Here is a 25968-nt window from a genome sequence, read left to right on the forward strand (position 1 = left end):
ACGCGTGTAAAGTATGTAAAATGTTATAGTTTCCTAAGACTAATTTTGTAGATTGATAAGGAACAAATGTTTATTTTTGTTCAATAATATGAAGAGACTGAGAAATATGATGTAATGGTATAATGCGTAAACATATTCAGGTTGTCTTTTTTTTAAGCAGCCTTACCATACTGTATGCTCATAGAGTCATATGTTATGCATTTAGAAAATTAAATTAATTGGTTATTCTTCATTAATTCAGACAGTTAATTAATGTTATTAATCTCTTATAGTAATTTTTTATGATTTCAACAAGAAGATTTTAAAAGATCGCTTCAGTAAGTGATCTGCTGTACAAACTTATCGTCCAGATCTTATTCTAAAGACTGCTGTTTCTAACTTATTCTAGAGATTGTTATATCTCATTCTATGTGTCTATTAATCAGTTCTTATGGTAGTATGCGTTTGAGGCTATGCACTTCAGTACCATCGCAACTGTTTGGCGAGTACGTTGGGATGCTCCAACAGTCTTTCAGAATACTTTGCACTAATACTTTGAATCAAGCTCCTTATTGGTTTCATATCATCAGATCGTAACACTTTACCCTAACACTGGGACCTCTGAAGGATAGTTATGTTAGATTTGCTAGTAGTACCCCACAATTCAATATCATTGGTCCAAATGGGCCTAACTATTAACTTATACAGCAAAACCTTGTTACCTAAGGATAATAATAAGATAATAGAAAAGATAAGTCACTATATGATTTTTTCTTATTAAGCGTCAATCAAAATTCATTCTCAGATATTTAGCATTGTCTGCTTGCGGAAGTTCAAAATTATTCATTTTTATTGGGGGACAAGTGCTTCTACAAAGGGTGAATATAACACGGGGAGATGTTTACTCATTTACTTTGATGCGCTATATTTCTGGCTGATATTGGATCCTCGGGTGAAATCATTAATAAATTAAAAAAATTTAATTCATTGTCTTCGCTAACACCTCCAATATAGGCCAGACTTATGTGCGTCATGAATTTGTCGAAATTTAGTGGAAGACGCGATAAAATATACCCTTTAGTTGGTCACGTCCATTACCCTCTTGGAATATTTCTTTGGTAAAATCGCAAATTACCCAAGATATTAGAGCGGGTCCTCTCTAATTAGTGCTTATGCTAAGCGACCTCGTTAAAATATGAGTCTGAACTGACCGAATAATAGAGTCTTTATTTGTTTTTAAAGAGGTTTGCAGGTCATCGAGGAGCGCTTGCTAATGATGTCAACGATATTTTGTCAATTAGTGGGAAGGATTTCAGGCGGAACGGGCGGGGAAAATGATGCAGGTGGTGAAAATTGTATTTTCGTTGGGTCAAATTTGATTTCGCATGACAAACATTCGAAATGTAAGGTCCGTTATTTACGAAAGCAAATTAGTGTATCGAATTTTGGTCAGGTTTCGGACCTTCATGTTTGGTAAAGAAAAATTATCGTTGGGAACTATCGACTGTTTAGTAATTGACTACTTTTTACTATCGACTGTTTCATTTAACTAGTTTCAGTCGTTAGTAGTTAGTTGGAATAGTTTATTTGTTACTATAGTGTGGGGCAAAAGTCCTGCTACCATTGAAACAATTTCCGCTGAGTAGGAATAATGGAACGATTGTTTTCAATAAATATTGTCACTATTTCTGCTCGTTCTTGTCACGAATATTTATCCATAATAAAATTTGGACGTCTACACACAAAACAATGGTTAAAGCGAAACTGAGCTAAACGTCACATAACCAAGATGGCGCGTAATCAAAATGATAGCGGAACTTTTACCCTACTCTATATTTTCAGTCGCGACTGGAAATTGTACCGAGTAAATAGCATTAGCGCGAATATTTACTTTTTTACTTTAATTTGTAGAAAAAGGAGGTTGAAGTGCCACCTCACCCGTCGTATTCTCCAGACCTCGATCCTTCTGATTACTACTTGTTCCGACATATGAATGTTATTTATTAGTATTTTACATCATCGAAAATGAAACTATTCTATGCAACATAATATAATCCTGCAATTATCTATGTCTTGTCCTTTTCCAAAATTAGTACGAGACGGAATACTGTTTTCGTTACTTATTATTTGATGAATTAGAATAGATTACTGGATTATAACTGATAAAAAAATGCTATTTTTATTTGACTAATTTTGACTCTTTCGGCTGATTAGTCAATAGTTCTCCACATTAATGAAATTTGTCTCTTCTGTTTGTGTCTTCGTGATACTTTTAACTTTATTGTAACTAGCCGTATCTATAATTCCAAGAACATGTTTAGTTCGAAAACTTAATGTCTCTATCGAAATATGTTTAAACCAATCAGACATTCGTACATTAAAATGTTCTCCTCTCTTGTCTATAGAGAGACTAATAAACAAACGCATTGCATTATATACATTCTATCTGGATTTTCATCAGAAATTTTCTGATTTTGTCTTTTTATCATTGACTTTTTGTTTGTTAACTTTAACCATAGAAGATTTGCCAAATGGGTCATATTTCTACCAAAATGGCGTACGAGATTAAGTAAGCAATATTAATGTGGCAGCATCTGTTGGTGCGATAGTATTAACTATACTGTAATGAACTTAATATGTATGAATATTGCAGTATTTACTTCCTTCAAATTACGCTATCAAAATATCCACAGTGTTTTAATCAATTTATATCAATCATAAAAACTTTCTTTGGATAGGGCGTCGTCACCGACTTTTAGTTATTTCAAACGTTCGGGAGCTAGAAAATGTTAAGACATGTTAATTAAAGTGCCATTACCAACCTAATTAAACAAATAAACCTATTTCAGTATGTCCAGAGATTTAAACCTACAACTTCTATTATTTTTTGATCATGGTCATATTTTTGTTCATAGCATCTTTGCTAATATCAACCAGTCATTTTAATATCTTCGTCATCTTAAATTGATACATTAGCAGTACTTTATAGCTTTTGGTTATATTGGCCACAGTTATGATGAGTCATAGATATAGGATAGAAAACAATTTGCAGTTTTGGTATATTTTGAAAAAAGATAATTATTTCAATATTTCACATTGTACTAATGATTAATTTTTTCATTTTAATTTTATAAAATGTAAACCACCATATATCGGTAATAATGGCCAACTGCCTACCGGTATAATAAATCATTTCCAAGTATGAAACGACAACGTATTTCAATTAGTTTCCATTTCGGAGCAGTTATTACCTAAAAACGTAACGATAGGTAAAATGATTGGGCAATTAGTTGTTCCTAGTTGCACTGCAATAATAAATTGATGTTATATACATTATTTATTACTCGACTATATATATGTATATATATATATATATATATATATATATATATATATATATATATATATATATTGTAAATAGATATATATATATATATATATATATATATATATATATATATATATTGTAAATAGATAAAATAGATAAATAGGTTTAGTTAGGTATTAAGCTATGTGTAGTAAATAGGTTAAATAAGTTTTCTGTTTATTTTTATTTAGTTATTATAACAATTATTCTGTACATATTTTATTTTAAAACGTTTTTTGTGTTAAAAAGCTAAGTTTGATTATTTTTTACTTTTTAGTGAGTTCCATATTTATCTATTGAAGTCGGTTCAATTTTATTGTTAAAAATATTTTATTTTTCTTAAATATTACAAAGTATAGCCCAAGTAAAAGTACAACCTGTATAAGGAAACATAAGAATAAAGATGTTGCAATCAAACTATAACAAAAAATGTTGCTACCCTGTTGGGACTCGAATCCACGACCTACGCGTTTGAGCTCAACTTTCTAACTATTACACAATAGAAACAGCTACCTACAATGTTTACTTCCCATATGATATGGTTAGTGCATAAAAAGCAAACCGAATAGCTTTTAGACTGAGCTATTTCCATTAGCAATAACATTATACACAAATATCTGATTATTTTAGATAAAAAATATGTGAAAACATTGTACGTGCCTTTGAAATTTGAGGATTTCCCTTGACTTCCCTCCTTTGCACCAACAGATCCTAATTTGATTCTAGTGGGACCACCTCGGAACTGCACTCTTTCGAATAAAAATAATTTTGAAAATTGGTCCATAATTGACGGAGAAATCTTCCTCCTTTTTTGAAGTCGGTTAAAAATAGGAACGTATTATGGTGTTAGCTTTCGTTAGTGTCGCTTACGGAGGCTTATATATTTCAATATTTTGGTGTCCAAAAATAAGCATTTTCATATAGTGATTTTCATCTTTTGTACAAAGTTGTTTTACTATTATAGTTTATAATGATAATGATAAGAGTAATGAGTTATCCTATAAATGTAGTGATTAGTTTTTAAGTTTTTGTGTAGGTTAGATTCTACTACTACGTGGAATATTTTTGTCGGATATGATATGATGATATAAAAATGTTTAATTTTAGACATTATCACAGAGGAAGGAATCTCTTTTTGTTTTATTAATTTTTCAGATTTGATATAAATTTTCAAAGTTTAATGATATACAACATATATCTGCTAAATATTACTGTCACAGCCAGCTATATGGTAGTGGCCTAAGTAACAAAAATATTCTTTTCTGTTTTTTTTTGAATAAACGGTTTATCTTTAGATAAAATATTAGTATTTTTATGAAGACAAACATGATTTATAACATTATAAATAATATTTATCGATATAAAATGCATACTGATGCAGTTAAAAGTTTTCAAACCTAAACTAACACAACCGTATCGAGTCTATAGGTCATTACTTTTTATACTTGAAATAAAGTTATCCAAAAATGCGTTTCCATCTCTATTTTCTTCTATTTTTCGGTTATATTTACTTTAAAATTATAATAAAGTTTTTTCTATTTATTTTTTGTACTGTGGTCTAACAGTCATACACAACAAATGTTTTAGTTGCTTCTTGTTTCCGGTCCATAACGCCCGTCCATGGACCTGCCGCACAATTGTTGCGAAACATCTGTGCTCCAACTTCGTATCATATTATTTTATTGCCCATCGAATCGCTCTATCTGATGGCGATGTCTTTCTTTATGGTAATAAGAGTGGATGTTTACGAAATGAGAATGATCCAGACAGACGTTGGCCGAATGAAATGTTTTATTTTGTTCCGGATAATTTTACGGCCTCTGCGTATCCGACTTTCACCCTAAAAATATCTTAACGACTGTGGGTATTAGGACGTTAATTTTATTACATCGATGCCGCTTTCGCTTTCGCGATTACTTTTGTATTGTAAACAAACACTGGCGGTCGAGTGTTGTGAATACTCGCCACTATCGTTGTTGGCTGTAATTGTTACAGTATATCCGGGGCTCAGGATTTACAGGATATTGTGGATTTTACGGACGTTTCTGTCGCTATAAATAATTTATAACGGTTTTGTTTTTATATCCGGTTTAATCACTGCTGGTTTATCTTCTTATTAGTGTGTTAGATTTTTTAATCGACTTCGAAAAAGAAGGATGTTCTGCGTTCGGCTGTATATTTTTTAAATGTATGTCCACCAATTTCTCTGACAATTGTGGGTCGATTTTCAAAATTATTTTTTTATTCGAAAAAGTGCACTTCCGAGGTGGTATCATTGGAACCAAGTCAGGATCTGATGGGGAGAAGGGCGGGAAATCGAGGGAAACGTTCAAGTTTCAAAGACTCGTACAAAGTTTTCAGATATTTTTTATCTACAATAATCAAATATTGGTGTATAGTGTTATTGTTGAGCTGATGTGACGGATAATCGGAAGTCGTTGAGTGTAAAAGGCATTCAGTTTGCTTGTTAAGCACTAACTATAACATATAAGACCCTGTAGAAAGTAAAAGAGTAAATATCCAACACTAAATGGAGAAAAATAAAATATTTTTAACAAAAAAATTGAACCAATTTCAAAAAAAGTTAATTACAATCTTAATTTATAAAACTAATTTTTTACTATTATTCTTTGTATTTATACCAATATATAATCAGGATGAGTGTGGGATAAATACATGTACAGTATGTATTTTCCAAATTAACATTAAATTAGGCTATTTAAGCTAAAATTAAGATAAGATACTTATACACTATACAAGTTTATGTGCTTTGATTTGCCTTAACCGTCCGGTTGATGACCGGGCACCCGGGTATCCATTTCAATCCGCAGGTAAAATATATTAACTTCTCCTTAAACATTTTTATGGCCGTCTGGATCCCCAAAATTGAAGTAATTTGACACCCATTTTTCGTCAAATTTTTTAACAATCAATTACTTAATAAAAGTTATTAACTATCAATCTTGATACCCCGCCCGTTCAATATCCACTAAAATTAATGTATATGAACAACGGGTTTATACACACTTCAGAGACTACTTATTAAAGTATTTAGTTAATTTGGCTTTTAAATTGATAATAGACAATATAGTTTGTATTTTTTTTATTTAAACAATAATTAAACAATAATTCTTATTATAAACAATAACAAAAATAGAAAGTAAGAAATACATAACACCGTTTTATTTTATTTTATTAATATCGTTTTCCATTCTTTTACTATTTATTTATTTACATTATTTTATTTATTATGATACAGTGCCATATGAAAATTGAAGTACATTAAATTATTTCGTACATCCTTCACATGTCGTGGTTGTAATACAGTGTTCGTCACAAATAGGGTTCTCACATTTCGAACATATTTTTCTTTATAGTTTTGCGGCGTTCTCTAAATTCATTTTGGAGACATTCATAGCATACACCAGTAATCTTTTTCGTCCCAGTTGAATCGAGCTGCGTCTGAGGTGTCAATGATACAGATGATGTTCGCTGATGCGCATTCGGATTGATAGCTCGACCAAGAAGAGATTCAATCGCCACTTTCGTTGAGAAATGCCTCATAATTTGTGCATTTTTCGAACGACTTTCAACGAATGGAGTACATAGCTCTCTGCCCAGTTGTGATAGAATAATCGTCGTTCATACGATTTGTTAACAATCATTTTATTATTCTCATAATACAGAATATATGAAGCAAGGCAGGCAATATCGAGAATATTGTAAAAAAATGCTAGAGGTCACCTTTGAGTTGATCTTTTTGTAGTATATCTACCAAGCATTTTATCCATCGTATCTACTCCAGCTTTAGACCAGTTATAAAACTCAATAATTTCGGGTTTTTCACTAATTTTTGCTTCATGATGCATTGATGATAGCATAATTACTACCTTATTTTTTGGCATATAACTGCATAGGGTAATTTTTTCATGAAAGCCAAATACAGTGGATAATTCTTCTCGCATTTTTGCATACAGCCATTGCTGGTGGAATTGGTTGGTTGTCAATTCCTGCAGCTCGAGATTTTTCCACTCCAATTGTTTTTTCTCTGGATTTTTTTTCATTATAATTTGCATATGTTGAAATTGCTTTTGTATTAGTATGGCGTGTAATAATATCAGCCATTTCTGGTGTGAAAAATATTCTGAACGTATCTAGTTTTGACAGCATGTTGGTATTCCTATTAGGTCCACATCTCTCAAACAATATTACGCCTTGATGTTCACTTGGTGATGTGGTAGCCCACTGAGTACCATCTTTTACGGTCATAGTTATTTCATATGCCACATAGCCAGTTTACACAGAAAATTATTCAGTACATTATTAACTTGCATATCTGCCACGCTATAGGTGGGTACCCGGGTACCTGGTAATTGAACGAATGGTGAAAGTTTGGTTAGTGACCGGACGGTTAATCATCTGATAACCTGTGTATTTTTCAATAGCTTTATTACTTTTATGTGGCATTGATTTAATAGTCTTATTTCATGTGTTAAAGCGAAATCTTGGATAACTAATAAACCAACTTGAATTCTATAAATCAAAATAGTCTTTACAACAAACTGATAAACCAATTTATTTCAATTTAGGTCAAGTTCTGAGTGTCTGTCGATTAACCAGTATAGTTCCTATTTAGGGTGTGATATGGTTTGCATTTTGTCTAACGTAATATTTCCAATTTAACCTACCATTAAAATCATGTGTGTTGAGATATTTCGTTGATTCTGCCTGAGGAATCGGACATCTGTCAAGTGATATAATTAGATTTTTAGATCATTTCGCCACAGCGCAAAATTGATATCGACAGATTTGGAGCTATTAATCTGTATTTTCCTGCCTCTAGAACATTTTTAGATATTATTGAATTACATTTGTACTTTCTCTATCACCCTAAGCAGAAATATGTCTTTAACCATAATGTTCCCATGTCTGTTTCTTTTGTTATTGGGATTTTAACAGTGTAGAACAGATCCGGGAAGATTTTTGTAGACTTAAACTGCTGATCATGAAAATACTTAGACCTTAGAGATACCACTTTCGCTTTCAACGAAATAATTTTTGAGAAGGACCAAATAAGTCTTACAGAAGTCTTTTAGTTTCAGAGCTAAAGTGGTGATTATTAATTACGGTTTTTGGGTGGAGGAAGTCAAGCTGAATATCGCACTGGAGAGAGGGGGTCTCAGGAATTTTATGTAACTTTTCTCTCGCATAAAGCAGTGTAATATTGTGAGAAAATTTAAATAATATTAAAAGTACAAACATGTTTTTTTTTTACATTATCTGACACAGTAATATTTATCGTGGTTATATGAACATTGCAGAACAACGCATTAGCCTTTTGATTTAAACTGGCTAAATCAGAGTGAAATGACATGGATATTTTGGTTCCAATGAGACAGAAGAAATTTCCATTTAAATATTTGATTAATAAATTTTATCACTGTGATTCTACAGTACGATCTAAGCACCCATAATCTTCTATGACTCACCATATGACGTAAGCTTGCTCTCCCCATTCTTTCTGAAAGGTTGCCCAACAATCGTAGACGTTGGGAACTATTTCCTGATATGAAAATACAGTCACCTATAACATACGAACATATTTGAGATTATTAATTTATTTGATTGTGTAACATATTTACTTGGGGTATGCAGAAGAGTAGGCTGGCCACCCAGGCGACATAAACCATGGCTTTCGATCTCCTCGATGTCCAAGAACAGTAAGTTAAAGGATAACAGATAGCCTGATGGCGGTCCAGAGCTGTGGCCATCAGAATGTAAGAACTAAGATAGGGACCAAGCATTTGACCATACTGTAAAAGAGTTAGAAAATACATCTTTCCTTTGAGAGACGTGATAAAATAATCCACGTTGTTTTAAAATTTAGTTTTTTGAAGTTTATTTTCTTTTGATACTGTGTTAATTTACAAGGCCTACTGAAAACCTGAAAGATTATCCGTATGTTGAAAACATTGTAGCTTGCCTACATATTCGATTTCTGTCATGTTTTTCAAAGTGATTGATGACTGTTGCACTTTTCTGGTAAAACCAGAATTCCGTAAAACCACATTATCTCCTTTATGTCCTGCTATTAGTGCCGCAGCACTTCGAATATTCTTCACCATTTATGAACTGTTGCTTTTCAAAGGAACTACTTCAACTTCAACGCCGTACATTAGAAGTGAAGACATACACTAATACCTAAGTGCACAAACGGTTAAATTAAAAGATTTGCGAGAAATCATCAAGAAAAGTACAGTACTACAATTGTTCGACAACAGTGGACTTATTCGGAGGTTGAAGAGACAAGAAAACCTTCGAACTAATATAGTTATATGTGAAACACGTATTGTGTTTTAAAATTATGTAGAGTGAACCAGTGGGAGTATAAATGTTAATTATGTTTTGATTTGGCTTCTAAGGACTGGCCTTTAAGGACAATTTTTTTTATGGGCTTGCTGTTCTTTCATCTGGAAACGATTTTGTTATTGACTCTTGTGTTGTTACCCTTCAGCCTTCATATGTTCTGAGCTCTGTACCTCATTTAAATATTCTTAGATCTTAGATCTTGAGTTTCAAAACAATATGAAGAAAAAATACTATATATATATATATATATATATATATATATATATATATATATATATATATATATATATATGTAGATAATAACTAGTTTTAATATGTGTGCCATGTATTTTCAAATTACAAAAGAAACATTGATGTATGGATTACTTTTTTACGGTATTACCTACATCTACATCTTATATATAGTAACATTCAGTTTTTCATTAGTCCATAAAGTTTTATGGTTAAAAAAATGATTTTTGATTGATTTGCATTCTGCGGCATTAACTTTCTCAAAAAATCTCGTATCACCCTCGGGGTACCGTTTTGCCGCCTGGGCTATGACGGTAAATAATAAAGCCGATAGTATTTCAACAAGAACTAGTTTATTTGAACGACTTACTTTTACAGGCTTGCAGAGGAGAAAACCTCCCTGGAATCGGTAGGTTATTTCCCACGCGAGCTGTGGTAACACACTGAAAAAAGCGACCATCAGATCGGCCACAGATAAGTGGAGTATAAAGAAATACATCCTAGACAGCTTTTTCCGGCCGCAGTATCTGAAACAGAGAGAAAACGAAAAATATAGTTGGAATCAATCAGAAAATTCTCGCTATTTTTGTTGTGAGGATGATATAAAGCAAGAGTGGCCAACTTTTCTTTATATAAGATCTATTTTTTATCTTAGAGGTATATGGCAGTCGGTTTAGACGCACTCTAAGACTTGGGGTTGTGTAATGCATACTATGTTTATACACCGTGTTTCAATATAAGGTGCATTTCAGCGAGGTATGTGTATATATATAAAATGTATGTTCAAAACTATTTGTATTTTTCAAATCACTTCGAACACGTAAACGAACCAGTCTGTCAAAGCCAGGTAGTTAAACGTATGCAAAATTCTTCAAAATAATAGTGATAAAATGTTATAAATCAGCAAACACTGTCTCAACAGCATATTGCAGCTGCACTGAATATTAGTATGTCCTCATACGAAGAGGATAATGAATCATGATCAGCTTGTAAAAAACAGTGATAGTATTTTCAATATAAACATAATTAAATAAAATTGTTTCAAAGAAAATAATAATTAATAATTATAATAATTAAAAGAATATAACTTTTAAAAGCATATAATAAAATCAAAAAACCTATTGTTTCAATTTGTGTATTTTGGATGAGACATGGATATTTCAGAATGGGGCCAATATACCAAACGGTCACTCATTGCAAGATGATAATAAAAATAGCGTTAAGACTACTAAAGTTGATGCAAAAATATACACGTTGGAATCAAATTGATTAGGTTTTACTAGTCATAACATTTATTAATAATTCATTGTAGAAACATTGTGCTTCATGTTGGAAATAGGAAAGGTTAATAACACCTTCGGTTAGGATGACCTCGATCAAACACATTGAAGAAGACATTGAGAAATGGTTTGATTGATAGTCTTTTGTTTTGATTGATTTGAAAGATATATGTCCAGTAGGTATGTGTGTAATTGTTCAGAATATACATGAGTATTTGGTTAAAATGTACGAGGAATAAAACAACTGTTTTGCAGGTATGGCAAATGCATTAGGGCGAATTCACTTATTAATTTTATCAAGAATACAGGTAGTAGCAGAAGAAATAACAAATACAGTGATATCAAAATGACTTGACAAGGAAACACGCCATCGAAAGAACGTAAAAGGATAAATATGCTCTCTAATAAAGGCAAATTACATTACCTGAATACATAATTGTTAATTAGGCAGATTAGTTCTCCAGGAGGATACCACTATATAAAAAACGCGCCTAGAACTCTACCTCAAGGGTGGTGTGGAAATTAGTTGTATAGTTAAGTTAGTAGCAATGTAAATATACTAAAACATTTCTAACCTATAAATTATTGTGGCTATATAATTAATTGTAGTTTAAATTGTTCTATAATATATGCATTAGATGTACTATAATGTTAAAATAAACTATATATATTTAATAACATTTTTGTTTCATTATTTTGTTTAAACTGAACTAAAACTCAGAGTTGATGCGGCTACATTTCGACGTTGTGACGTCATAAATTTAGATGACGTATGTTCACAACTTGCTTGCACCTTGACAAATATGAAAAAGTATGCCTTTTAAATATGAACGACATTCATATTAGAGTATTGGAATATTTGGAACGATAAACGTCAAATATTTTCTTACTATAGTGTGAAGCCCTTAATCGAAAAGAAGCCATATTATAAAATAAAAGGGAGCGGGGGAGTCAGGAATTTTCATATTCAAACCCTTGTAACTTTTGACTTAAACCATCAGTTCCAATACATTCTCTTTTGAACGCAACCTTTCAAGTAATGTTTGATACAGTTGGAAGGAGGTAAATACGTTCTGGAACACATGCTACTCTAATCGCGTTAAAATAAAGTATAAAAATGTCTGAACACAGTTATTTATATACACGTCTTGATAAAAATATGCCCATAATATCCTCATATTTCGATTTTTATTTTTTACGAAGATGTAATAAAATACATTCATAAAATAAATGAATTTCGTCGCATTTTATTCTGGTTTAATATAAATCGGATTAATAGTGTCACACCATCTAACAACTATCTATTTAAACTAAAAAAACATCAAAGAATTTATTAAATATTTAATGAAATAGGATGAAATCACCTAATTGGAATGATAAGGTATTTTGATTAGCGAAATATATTGGTAAAAATATGAAGTATCAATGCATATAACGGTTAATTTTTTTTTATAATATCTTTATTACTTTATTTTTCCTCTACTTTTCCTATGTACTTGGATTAATTCACAAGCAAGACGAGTGCGAGAAAATACATCAATATGTATTGCTCAATTATAAAATTATAATAACTTAAGCTATAGTTACACAGGTATATATTTATATAAGTTCACTTACATATATACTTTATATAATTTCGTATGGTTTTGTTCGCTTCAATCTCCTGACATCCTGCTCGCCGTCGAGCAGTTGTATTGCTTCCACGTTAGTATGATTTAGTAATCTTCTTTCGTGTTTCAAGGCGAAATCCTGCACAACTTCGCGAATCCATTTGATTTCCAGGTCATCGTGCAATTCCTCGTTGGTCACGTAGCGATAGGCATTGGTAATCAATCGACGAACCTTGTTTTGACAGCGTTATAGGACTAGTTGATTTGAATTTTTAGTGCAACCCCATAGGTCCAAATTGGCTTTATAATTGTATTATAGATCAACCTCTTTGATTTTAGATCAAGTTGAGAGTATCTTCCGACTAACCAGTATAGTTGTTTTATTTTGGTTTTAATGTGTTTTGCTTTTTGTCTAACGTGATATTTCCAATTTAATTTACCGCCAGGGTGGATTCCAAGGTATTTAGCTTATTCTGCTTGAGGAATCGGGCATCTATTGAGTGATATAATTAAGTTTTTATTATTTCGCCGCAATACAAAATTAACGTGGACAGATTTGGAGCTATTAAGTTGAATTTTCCAATCTTCTGTCCATTTGTAGATTTTGTTGACTGCCACTAGTACTTTTTCTATTGCCCTAGGCAGAGATATATCTTTTGCCATAATAATTGTGTCGTGGGCAAAGGTTCTAAGTAGTGTTTCTTTTGTTGTTGGAATGTGAGCAGTGTAGAGCAGATATATGAGAGGTCCTAAGACGCTACCTTGTAGAACTCCGGCCGAAATAGTTTTAAATGTCGAGAACGCCATTTCGTGCGATAGTCTAAATTTTCTTCCGAAACGATATGACTCCAGCAATTGACAATTGTTACGCTATAATAATGTGCTCGTCTTACAAATTAATTCTAAATGCCAAACACGATAAAAAGTTTGTGAGACATCCAGGAATATTGCAGGGCAGTAAACGGCTAAATAAACTTAAAAAAAAAAAATTTTCAATATTATTGAATTACTCAGTGTATGCAACCATTAGTCATTGACTTAAATTTGCATTTTCGACCTTCACTACTTCTATTATATTTTATTTTGGAAGTTTCTTTTTTACCAACGATGGTTTATTTGGACTGGACCTACAGTTAAACGTGGGTTCCGAATCACGCTCCTCGGTATTAAGCTACCAACTGGCGAGTGACCAACTTATAAATGATCCGTCCCGGAAGACATTTGTTCTTATCCAGCCTGGTCACTGGTATGATCATTTTTGTTGTCGCATTTTGCACTCTTGCCTAAGGACAATCAGAAATGCCAAACAATTACAAACATAAATTTACGACCATGCCTCAGCCAGATTCGCACCCGCGACTATCGCAACAGTAGGAGGACCGTCCTGTGGCTTTTAATACTGCGCGAATCAAACCGGTACTACTTTTATTGTTTGATTTGAAAAAATCTATTGAGCATTTTAAAGTTATTCAATGATTTGAAAGGAGTTATTTTCATACCAATCAAAAAGAACCAACTAAAGGACAAAATATGTTCGAAAACAGTTTTATTCAACGAAAACTCTTTTTCGAACTTTTTTTCTGTGACGCATTTTGACTAGCGATAAAAGTGTATCATGAGCAAGTTATACTGTATTACAAGTTACTAAAAGAGTTGCAATAAACTGAGTAATGTATTACTGCAAAAAGTACTCAAGGTTATCCTCATCAATGACAACGTTCGACTATACATCACAAAAATTATGAATTACAGCACAACTACTACAGCACCCAAGATACTCACAAGATATAGCATCTTCTAATCAGTGATGCAGTAACCGAAAAAATGGATCGATGATTGTATCGCGGCCAAGCGAGCATAGTTTTTTCGATATGGTATCGCCATGTTACCAGAAAGACCGGAAGGATGTGCAAAAAATGATGGAAAATATATTTAAAACAGTTTTTCTCAATAAATGAATTTTCAAAATGATTTTGTAATAATTTCAGCATCAGTAAATAAAAACATTTAGCAGAGTTGCAATTATGGGAAATATATTTGGCGAGAAAGCTCTACGTTTTAATGAAAACTTTCAAAATCAGGCAACAAAAGAATATTATTTAAAGTATAAGCTACTGAAATTAATCGTTGCGGCCTGAAATTCGTGAAGAAGAGCTTGGTTTTCCATATTGTCGGTCAATTGAGTGCACATTTTCATAGAAGTAAAACATGCGTTCAAGCTCTTCTTCAATAAATGTAGAACTCCCTCTAATTTTGATGAACACACGTATGCGCTGATAAAAACACTGAACTGATAGGGAGTATTCTCAATTTGTAGTCTCGTTTTGTTAGCCGAAAGTATAAACTAACTGCTAATTCAATATTCAGTATTCTTTGATTATATGTTTTCAAAATTAATACAGGAAATATTGTTTCTTTGAAAAATAACTATTATTACCCAAAATAAATAAAATTCCTTAAAATTAATATACACCATAATCCGTTTATTTTAATTAATTCGAGAATCGTCCTGCATTTCGGTTTGAAAGTTGAGATTCTTACTCGCCGTCATTACTTCGATCGTTTATCATGCTTCAACTTTTAATATTCGAAATATAGAAAACTGGATCAGGCCTACTTCCTGTCTACTTCCGGGAAACGATGATTTATTATTCGATTATTCCGGTTCAGGTCTCGAGTATTTATATTTTCAGTCATTAAACAAGGAAAACCTGTTGAAATTAATGTTTTAAATATTCCGCGGGTGAATAATGGAGCAGTCCTCTTGATTTTTATAAGTTTTGTGGAATTGGGATGATTAATAGCCGGTTGTTCATCGTTTGGTGTTGGACTTTTAGTTCGCCGGTCATTTTTAAAATGTTATTATTATTCAATAATATATCAGTGATATTATTAGTTAGAAATACAATCTGAACTTTTTTAATGTAAATTAACCTAATGTAATTAATGTAATGTAAATTAATGTTAAATCCGGAGATCTGGCTGGCCTGCTATATCGCCACTTTGCGAAATTAGTCTTCGTGGAAAAACGTCATTTAATAATTGAATTGTTGAACAAACTATGTATGCTAAGGCGCCATCTTACTAAAACCACATGTCGTTTAGTTTTGCTCTTCCATTTCAGGCACAAGAAAATTTCAAATTATATGGTACCGTTCAACAGTAACAGTAACTGCAACATCTTGGTCGTTTTCAATAAAATAAGGACGAATGATATTTCCAGTAGGAATACCATACGATACAGTTGTTTTTAGTGGATGCAATGATTCATGAATTAACTGAGGATTATGTCATCCCCAAAAACGACTGTTATCTTTATTGACGTGTCCATTGAGAAGAAAATGGGCTTCATCGCTCATAGTCAATTCAGACGAGAAATCTTCAATTTCTCCAGACTGTCTTAGGATTGTATTACTGTACTCAACTTGTTCATCAAGATCGTTCGGTAGCAATATTCGGTACAATAATTGAATTTTATACGGGAATATTTTCGTAATAGTTTTCAAAATTCACCTTAAACTGCGTGCAGAAATGTGTAACTGGGAACCACGTTTTGACGATGTTGAAAAAATAAGGAAAAACCAAAAGGTTTAAAATTTATATCCAAAAGAAACTTGAATGATTAAAATTAGTTCATTCAATAATAGTTTTATTTGATTTTCTTAATAATCACTATAAGACAGCACAATTGCGATTTTCATTAACAACTTGGTTAGTGGATTTAATATCTAAATGACCGCAACATTAGGGACCATAAAATTGATTTATCTTGTCTATATATTCTTGCTTTGCATTAGTTATCATTTATATTTAACTGATTATACATATTTATAAGCAGTATGTGAATATTTTATTTTTACATTCCATGTTAATATCGGCCTTAAACTACGGAACCTAAGGTCATTTTTTCATTCTCGCTATTGCTACATAATTTACTATTCGACGATTAACATGATGCCTTGTCTCGACCTTCACCTTCCATATAGGACCCAAAAACTTTCATAACAAAGTTCGGTGGTAAATTCGAGCGACCATACGTATCGGTCTCTGGAGAAATAAAGTAAAACGAGCAAGCTTCGACGGGATTCAAGCAGATTTCAGAGTAAAATCAAATTTACCATCACCGTTTACCTTTTAAAATCGATCTGTCAAGTTAGTGAGAAGGCCATTTAACTAGTTAGGGTGGTTATCCTATACTGACAGGGATCAATTTTTATGTAACGTCAAAAATTAGTATCCTTAGAATGGACACCTTTCCGGTCATCCTGAAGTATTTTGTTCTTGACGACCATTTTATTTATTCATAAATCTTGGTTTGCCATTTATTTTTACATTACTTTTATATATTTATTATATTATTTATTACTTCTTTAAATTTATATATTAAAGAAATTTTATTTATACATATACACATTAACATTGTTCTCAAATATTTTCGATAATATATATTTTTTATATATTTTATAACATTTGTCTCCTTTTTACCAACGAGCGTTTATCGGAATTGGACGTTTAACGTGGGCTCCGAAACACGGTTCTCGGCATTAAGTTTACCGACTGGCGAGTGACCAACTTCGAAATCATCCCTGAAGACTTAAGGTCCCAGCCTGGTTACTGGCGTATTCACTTTGTCGGATTTTGCACTCTTTCCTAACGACAATCACAAATATTAAACAACCATAAACATAAGTTAGACTATACCCAAGCAGGACTCCAACCTGCGACTATCGCAACAGTAGGAGGATCGTCTTGTCACCTTTACCACTGCGCCAACCAAGCTAGCAAGTGTAGTTGCTAAGAAAAAAAAACAATAATGAATGACACGAAAAATGTCACCCATTGCTTGTTTTAACTGTCACAGAACAAAATGTATATTACATTGAAAAATAACCTACAGAACTTAATGTGTAAACGGAGCAACAAATACTTTTGTAATTTCTTACACGTAAGCAGTGTTGCCAACATTCAACAACATGTACTATATTGCGTGATGTACATATTGTGTTATCTATTCCCTGTACATCCTTTTACTCGTATCTTTAGGAGAGAGATGTTATATCTCGCGACTTATATTCTGTGTGTATTCCCTGTGTATTGAAAAGAACGAGATTTGTGTTTATGTTAGGACTGCGGCTAAGAGAGGGGTTTGGTTTAAGTTAGAATATATTTAAACCCTCAGTATCGTTTTGTGCCTGCCGTACAAAACTCGCTTCTTATTTCTATAACGTAAAATAGTTTTTTAAAGAAAAAAAAGTTTTTTGTATTTTAAACTTTCCGTATTTTATAACTCATTTTCGCATTCAACATGTTTATAACTTCATTTTCAGTTTAGATTTCTCACATCCACAGTATATTCGACCATGTTGTCTAAGAATTGGTACAGTGGATCAAAATTAGAACCAATAGACAGAAAATTAGTCGGTATTTAAAAAACATGATTCTGAAGATAAAAATGGTGGTTTAAAAAGGATTATTTTAAAAACAACAATGTCAAAAGATTATTTATTCCCTAAAAGTGGATTATTTATTCCTAAAAAACCTGTATTACTTATTCGTAAAAACCAAACCAGACCAAACCAAACCTAGATTACTAATTCTTAAGAAAACGTAGATTTCTTGTTCTCAAAACACATGGATTACTTATTACTAAAAAACGTAGATCATTTATTAAAAGACAAACTGTTCTTTTGAAGAGGCAGCCATAAACTATCCGTTGTATCGTCTTTTCTTTAGCGCAAAAATCGGAGAGAAATTACCGACACACCTCGTTTTTTATATCAATATAATTATGCGAGTTATATTTTTGTTTAAAAACTAAATTCAATTACTTTCTGTCCAACAAATACTCTATTGGAAGATATTACGATCGGCAAGGAGAGAAAGCCTTAACGTAATAACGAAGAGGCGGGAATTACTTGTAGTGAATGTTTCCAGTTTTCAGTTTTGAACAAGTTTTCGGGCGGACGAAAACAGTGGTGACCCAGTTAAAGAAAGACGCCACGCACGGAAGCATTAAGGTAGAGCCGAGAGTGGTCTCCATTCAGTTTTGGGGATCATTAAATGAAAAGCTGAAAGGCCGTTACGAGACGGTCGCGTTCTGTTTTGGTTCAAAAGAGTTCGGATTAATATTATCACACAATTTGGTATATATCTATTTAAACTTGAAAAGGGTCAACGGGTTTATTAAAAGTTTTGGTCAAATTACATTCCAAAAGTTGACAGTGTTTATATTGTATATGGTTCGGATATAAACAGTATTAATATATGAATTAGAAATGAACTAAAGGTATTGTTTCAGACGAAAGTTCTCCAATGCCCTTTTACGCACCAAAAGATAATATTTAATAATAATAATATAAAATTTTGTGTTGTTTTTGGTCGATCAAAGTAAACCACAGAATAAAGAGATATATAAATCAATATATAGCGTTGATAACTTTCGACTGAAATTGACTATCGACTGATTAGTAATTGACTATTTTTTACTATCAGCTATTTCAGACGCTATTTTTGGTTCGACTGTTTTTACTACTTTTTACTATCAACTGTTTTGACATATTGTTGACTGTTTTTATGGCAATATTATGTAATATTTTTTTTGATTGGCTTTTTGGCTTCGATCTAACTGTTCTCTCAATATTTATACTAAATATATCTAATAAATAAATTTTCCGATAGGAAAACTGTTCTTTAATATTCAACAATTTATTTTCTTCGCTATTAAAAAATACAATATTATTATTATAGTAATCATTATTTTCAGTCGCTGGTTTTTTGACTATCGACTGTTTCGACTATTTTGCGAGTATCTGTTTCAATACTGATGAAGTTTATACCCATGTTGTTATGATGATGAATCCGAGATATTATGGAAAGCGAATGCGAATTTAAATAATAAAGATTTATTTACATTCACCACTGTCGAAAGCTTCGGCTTGTCTTGCCGTGTCGCCAACATATTTATGTCTGCATACTCTACTACATATAAAGTTTTTAGGCTAGAATATATTTTTCGTCCAATTTCAATTTGATACCCAATATCATATACAAATATTTGGTACCATTATCAAATATTATAGTACTCTCATTCAATTTCTAGATCACTAGGCATTTTAGTCTATTGTCCCAAAGTCTCAAAAGTTTTGAAGAAACTGTCCATCAGGGACAATAACTGAGAATAGAGTTATTATACCAGAATATCGATTTGGGTTTCGTAGTAAGCATGAAGCTATAGAATAACTAAACAGTATAGCAAATAAATTCCTACATGCTAAAAGTTATTTCTCAGTTTGAATGTTGTTTTTCCTGTAAAGCGATAAAGTTAAATTATATAAAGTTATTTTATAACTACAACAGCATTTCCGTTCCGTGAACTTGATTGAATTGAAACTAAACATTTTGTCCGCAGTTTCATTTAACATGAGATATCGGACGAGTAGGTATCGCAGATATCCAGACTTTTGTTAACTCTTATATTAAAGTTTATTTAGAATTTAGATTATGTTCATTTTTCATTTGGCATTTGTTGCGACTTTTATGGCGCTTCTTGTGGTTTTCAGACCTTCTCTTATCTGGTCGTAAAACCGAATATTAAAAATAACGGTATTTTAAAAGGTATTAACATAATAATTGAACTGCTCCTGGTTTTTGGCGGTGTAGAAATCGACCCTATCGTCAGATCTAGACGGTATTATTAATTTTTTTTTGGCTAGCTTAAATTAAGTTTTACTGCAGAAGGTATTATTGGTTAATGGGCTGGTATGGAGCTTCATATTTCATTAGGGGAGATGGTATTTAATTATTTCTCTTGATTAGGTTTTTTTGATTAATCACGACCTAACTGGGACGTTCGATATATCATATATCGACAGGAACCTATTGCGCTTCTGGAGACATGTTGTTTCGAGTTGTCATTTCCAGATTGTGGTAGAGGTTGAGAAAAATTACGAATACATAAAATTTCTCTTCAAAATTCTCTCTCAGGAACAGGCATAGATGACAATGGATGACTTTTTTTAACTGCAGGGTTGATAATCATATTGATTTGAATTACTTTTATCACAAGTGCTAGGGAAGTTGTTTAGTCCTAACATACCGATAAATATAAGTGTTATTAATACTATTCGAATAAAATGTTTCTAGATATTAAATAAAATCCGGCAGCTACTTTAATATTGATTTATTTCATTGTCGTATTCTTTATTTATTCATTTTATCATTAATTGGACTTGTATTCAACAGTTGACTTAAGTAAGTGGCTTGAAATATTTGAAAGTTAGTGACTTTAACGTCGAACGCGAAGACGCAAAATTGACCAAGTTAAACTTTGAAGAAACCAAACACCAAATATCACTATAAGTTGTAACTGAACACATAAAACTGTGTTAAAACAATTGTAACATGTCACCACAATATATTGTTGCAATATATTTAGATATTTCTATGTATATACTATCTGATTCTATCTACCATATTGGAGGGATATTTCTTATTCTGATTACTGGTTGTTTTTGAAAATTGCAGTATAGTTCGCACTGGTTTATTTTCTTTATAGATACATTAAAGATAGGCAAAACAGAATAATAATAGTTAGCGACTGATAATATTTCGAATAATCTGTTCATAGAAAAGCAAAATTAATTTGAAAATATATTGCAATATTTTAATAAGAAATGAGGAATTTTTGAAAAGAAAGACATAATTTAAGACCGCAACTAGAGCAATCATTCATTTTTGTTTTGTTTCTCACGTACTGTCTTAGATGATTTATTATATTTGATAAAGAATATATAACACAAAATTACATAAATAAATGATTGCTCTTAAATTATTAACTATATAATCAAGTTTTAATACAATCGTATTTGTATTTCATCCTTCTAATTGTATCTATTATACCTACACTTTTTATAATGAATTTATTAGCGAATAAAGATAAACAGGCAGATAACTGCCAGCTAAAGTACAAACATGAATGAAGGAATAAAAGGGGGCTTAATTGTTTAACTTGAAAATGGTTCAGTGACGACTCTGTTAGGTTTACGAATCACCTATAGAACATCCCCTAATGGATCCCTCAGACTAGTCAACCCCATTTTTATTGCCAACAAGAACACCAATACACTTTAACTACATTAACCAATATTTATAAATTTTCTCTGTCGCTTTGGCGGAGACATTTCTGTTCGGAGCTTGAACCTCACGCCTCATAAGAACTTTCTAACGATTCCCGTTACTTTTATCCCGTTCCCTTTATTTCCCGCCGTGTCCTTTTCTTATATATTTTATTGTATATTGTTTCTTTTTGCTTTCCCTGCGAATTACTGTGTTTCATTTTTGTTGTATTAATATTGTCTATGTTATGGATTTGTCATTTTGTTGAGGACCTTATAGTGGGGTCTTAAATTTGATATTATTGACTTATTCAGTAGATAAAGACGATAATAATTGCGTTTTTTTAATCTTTTAATTTTGTTGTTTTATATGAACAAATTTGTTGCCGAAGCCCACCAAACACTTTTAGAATCTTCTGTTGATGGTTCTGCATTATAGTCCTAATATCAGTTTTCGTGTTAATGACGTAAAAGAGGTGATTTTGACGTGAGAGCAGAAATGCCCTGGAGGATCAGAAAAGTTCGAAAACAAATAATTACAAGGCTTTTTGGATGAAAACCCAGTTCAAATTCTCAAGGAGTATTTGATGAACAAACCGTTTCCACATATATATATATATATATATATATATATATATATATATATATATATATATAATGTAAAAGTTCGAAAAATAGGCAAAATGGCTACCAAACGACTTTTTACTGTGTAATTATAAATAGCGTTAAATTATAATTATAAATCGTTTCAACTATAAGTATAGATATTTAGTATATGATTGCTAAACAACAGCGTCACCAGGAATCAAACTTGATATTTGATTAATATGCTATTTAACAATAATATAGACTTCTAATAGACTAAGAAAAACCAAAATCAACCAACGATTGGATGGAAACAGTATGGTAATACTTATTGACATATGTTCTCAGTAAACGACAAGTAAAAATCTCGTTATAAAGTGAACCTCAACAAATAATATTATAAATTTAAATGTAAAAAAATAAGATACCATAAAGAAGATAAATTCTATTAATTGGATAAAGAAGAAACAGACACAAATATATATTGAATATCATTATCAATGATCAAAATAATATTAATAGCATCGATTTTAACACCAAGCAAAAAATAAAGGATGCTTAAAAACGATTAAATAATACAAATATAAGATGTTAGAAATTAAAAATAGAAGAATTAAATAAGTACGTGGCGTATAATAAAGATGTTGAATGCCAAATAGGCCGTAGCACCAGTTCAGTATAAAGGAGAAGAATTGCATACAATGTTATATTCAGGACCAAATAAACTGGAACGTAACTAACCAGATAATTCATCAGACAAGAAGCGACATCAAGACATATAATTATAGTACATATTAATAATTTATGAATACGTAATTTAATATGTAAATTTATGAATAATACATTTTAGGAATATGTATTTATTCAACATTCCATACCTTATATGATATTATTATGCAATATTTTTCAAAGGTTTGTGTATGCAAGTGTTTGTGTATATATTATTGTGTATGTATAGTACCATATTTTTCACTGCATCAATATTTTCGAACTTTTTTCCATAACTATGGACTGAAGTTCATTTACTATGACTAAAATCATAGTAAATTACACCAGTTTACACGGTTTTGGAACTCAACAAAGAGATATTTATAAGGTAAATTGAACTGAACTAGAACTGAACCCAAATCAGCAGCCCGTTTTTTTAAATTGGTTCTAGTTTTAGAAATATTCAACAAATTCATTTTTCTATTATTTTTATCTATTTATTTTGGACATTTATTGGGTAAAAATTTATAAATCAGAATTGAACTAAATCTTTTATACTGCTTGAGATTCGTTTCACACATTATAATATATTAGTAACCGCTTTTGGTGCCTTTGTTCGAAAATATCTTGATGTAGTTGCTCTTATCATCCATATTTTGTCGCAAAAATTAAGACGTGAAATCAGAAAATGTAAAATATTACCGAGAAAATGTTAAGAATACTTGGAAACGATGCTCATGCTATTGTAAAACATGTTGTAAACTTTGCATCAGTTGCAAACTAATAACTAGCTAATATCAAGTCCGACAAATATTCCTTCTTTGAATTTTGTGTATTTTAGTTTTGGAAACAACTTGATTAAATTCTTTCCAAAACATTTTTTTATGTTAATATTTTCTGATGAGTTAAGGGTCGGTATCGCTGAGGTCGTTGTATATATATATATATATATATATATATATATATATAAATTGTTCTTGTACCTTACGGACGTGGAGAAAGGATGACGGGATAATATTTTTTCATTAGGACTATGATAAAAAAGCGTGTGAAGCAAGCGTCGTGTGTGCGATTCTCTTAACATGGAAAGGTAATCGTCGTTGGTTTTTTCAAGATGTGTAACAGGAAATGGGAGAGACATCTTATTGGCGGTGAATATAAAGTGGAGGAAAAATAATTTCCGTGTAATCATTCTATATTATTAAGATTATAAGTTTTTTGCACTTGATGTCGTATAATTTATTTATAAGGTGCTTCTGTTTGTGTTCTATTTATTTAGCTTTTATATTAATATGGGAACATTTTTTAACATAAATTTAAATATATAATAAAATATATAATATAAATCAAACGTTGTTTTATTCCTTTGCTTGTTTTGATAAATTTAAAATCGCTGCTTATTATTACTTTGAAAATTCCGAAGCCGAACAGAACAGATTATGTCTCTAACAGTTACTTTGTTCAAGAACGAGATAATGGAGGCCCCGCCAGTAAAATTTTTTGGATAGGTAAGCATTTTTACAGTTAAATATTAAGTTGCTGAGATTTTTATTGAAAATATTATTTAGCGTGTTGCAGCTGCACTGAATATTAGTATGAATACGGTCACTGAAATATCTATATAAAAATGAAAAAATAATGTTGAATTTAGCGAAAAAAAAACCGTCCTCATACGAAGCGGGTGACGAATCAAGATCAGTTTGATGTTAGCTCTATCAGAGACTAACTATATGAAATGTACAAAAACAGTGAGTAGTTTTTCAATATAAACGTAATTTAATAGTCTTTAATTAGTCTGAAAATTATCGAAGAGGTTTATTGGAAGTTCCAGATGTTGCTTTTAAAAGAATAGAATTTTTAAAAACATATAATAAAATAATGGAAGACTTATTATTTTAATTTATGTATATAGATGAGACATGGATATTTCAGAATGAGGCCAATATATCCAATGGTTACTCATGGCAAGATGTCAATAAAAATAGTGTTAAGACAACAAAAGTTGATGGAAAAAGGTAAATATTGGAACATCAATTGATTGGATTTTTTTAGTCATAATATTTATTAATAATTTATTGCAATATCGAGAAAGAATGATGAGAGTGGAAACAACTAAAGGTGAGTATATAATTAATATATAACTGTAGGAAATTTCATTGCAGAGTATAAAAGATTTATTTACACAGATATGTGTGTAATTGTTCAGAATATGTACTAAGTAAATGTACCAAGAAAGAAAGAATGGTAAGTGTTTTTCAGATATGTCAAATGCATTGAAGAGAATGCATTGGTTAAATCTAATTTTATCAAGAAAGATGTACTCATGTATTAAGAGAACAAACGAATGAGAAATACACTGATATCAAAATGTCTTTACAAGGAAACACTGTACCGAAAGACACAAGAATTAAGCGCAAAAGCTATATTTGTTCTATAACGGATGTAAAATAGTTACTTGGATAATTGTTAATCAGGTAGATTAGGCCTCCAGGGGCTACTACTACATAAAAAAATGCGCCTAGAACTCTAACTCATAGGTGGCATGGAAAATAATTTAATGTAATCAAACACAACCCTAACCTACAAACTATTATAACTGTGTTCTTAATTATAGTTTTCGATAACATATGCATTAGATATATTATAATGTTAAAATAAATTATATTTGATAAAAGTATTTTTGTTTAATTATTTTATTTTATTTTTTTTTACATATTTTAATGTCT

The 25968-nt window shown here is 31.2% G+C and overlaps 1 protein-coding gene across 3 annotated transcripts in view; it reads right to left on the reverse strand.

The window, feature by feature from the left end:
* Nucleotides 1–25968, reverse strand: part of ITR (inotocin receptor) — a 225125-nt gene that overhangs the window by 17206 nt on the left and 181951 nt on the right. For all 3 annotated transcript variants that reach the window (XM_076401788.1, XM_076401790.1, XM_076401789.1), the window contains 3 exons: nt 10317–10473; nt 8989–9159; nt 8836–8930 (listed from right to left, as the gene is read on the reverse strand). In XM_076401788.1, the coding sequence (XP_076257903.1) occupies nt 8836–8930; nt 8989–9159; nt 10317–10473 (423 nt within the window). The remainder of the gene's footprint in view (nt 1–8835; nt 8931–8988; nt 9160–10316; nt 10474–25968) is intronic.

Source organism: Rhynchophorus ferrugineus, unplaced genomic scaffold (assembly GCF_030347505.1).
Source record: "Rhynchophorus ferrugineus isolate W39M unplaced genomic scaffold, kcgeb_rfMv2 rfM4, whole genome shotgun sequence".
NCBI classification, from domain to species: domain Eukaryota; kingdom Metazoa; phylum Arthropoda; class Insecta; order Coleoptera; family Curculionidae; genus Rhynchophorus; species Rhynchophorus ferrugineus.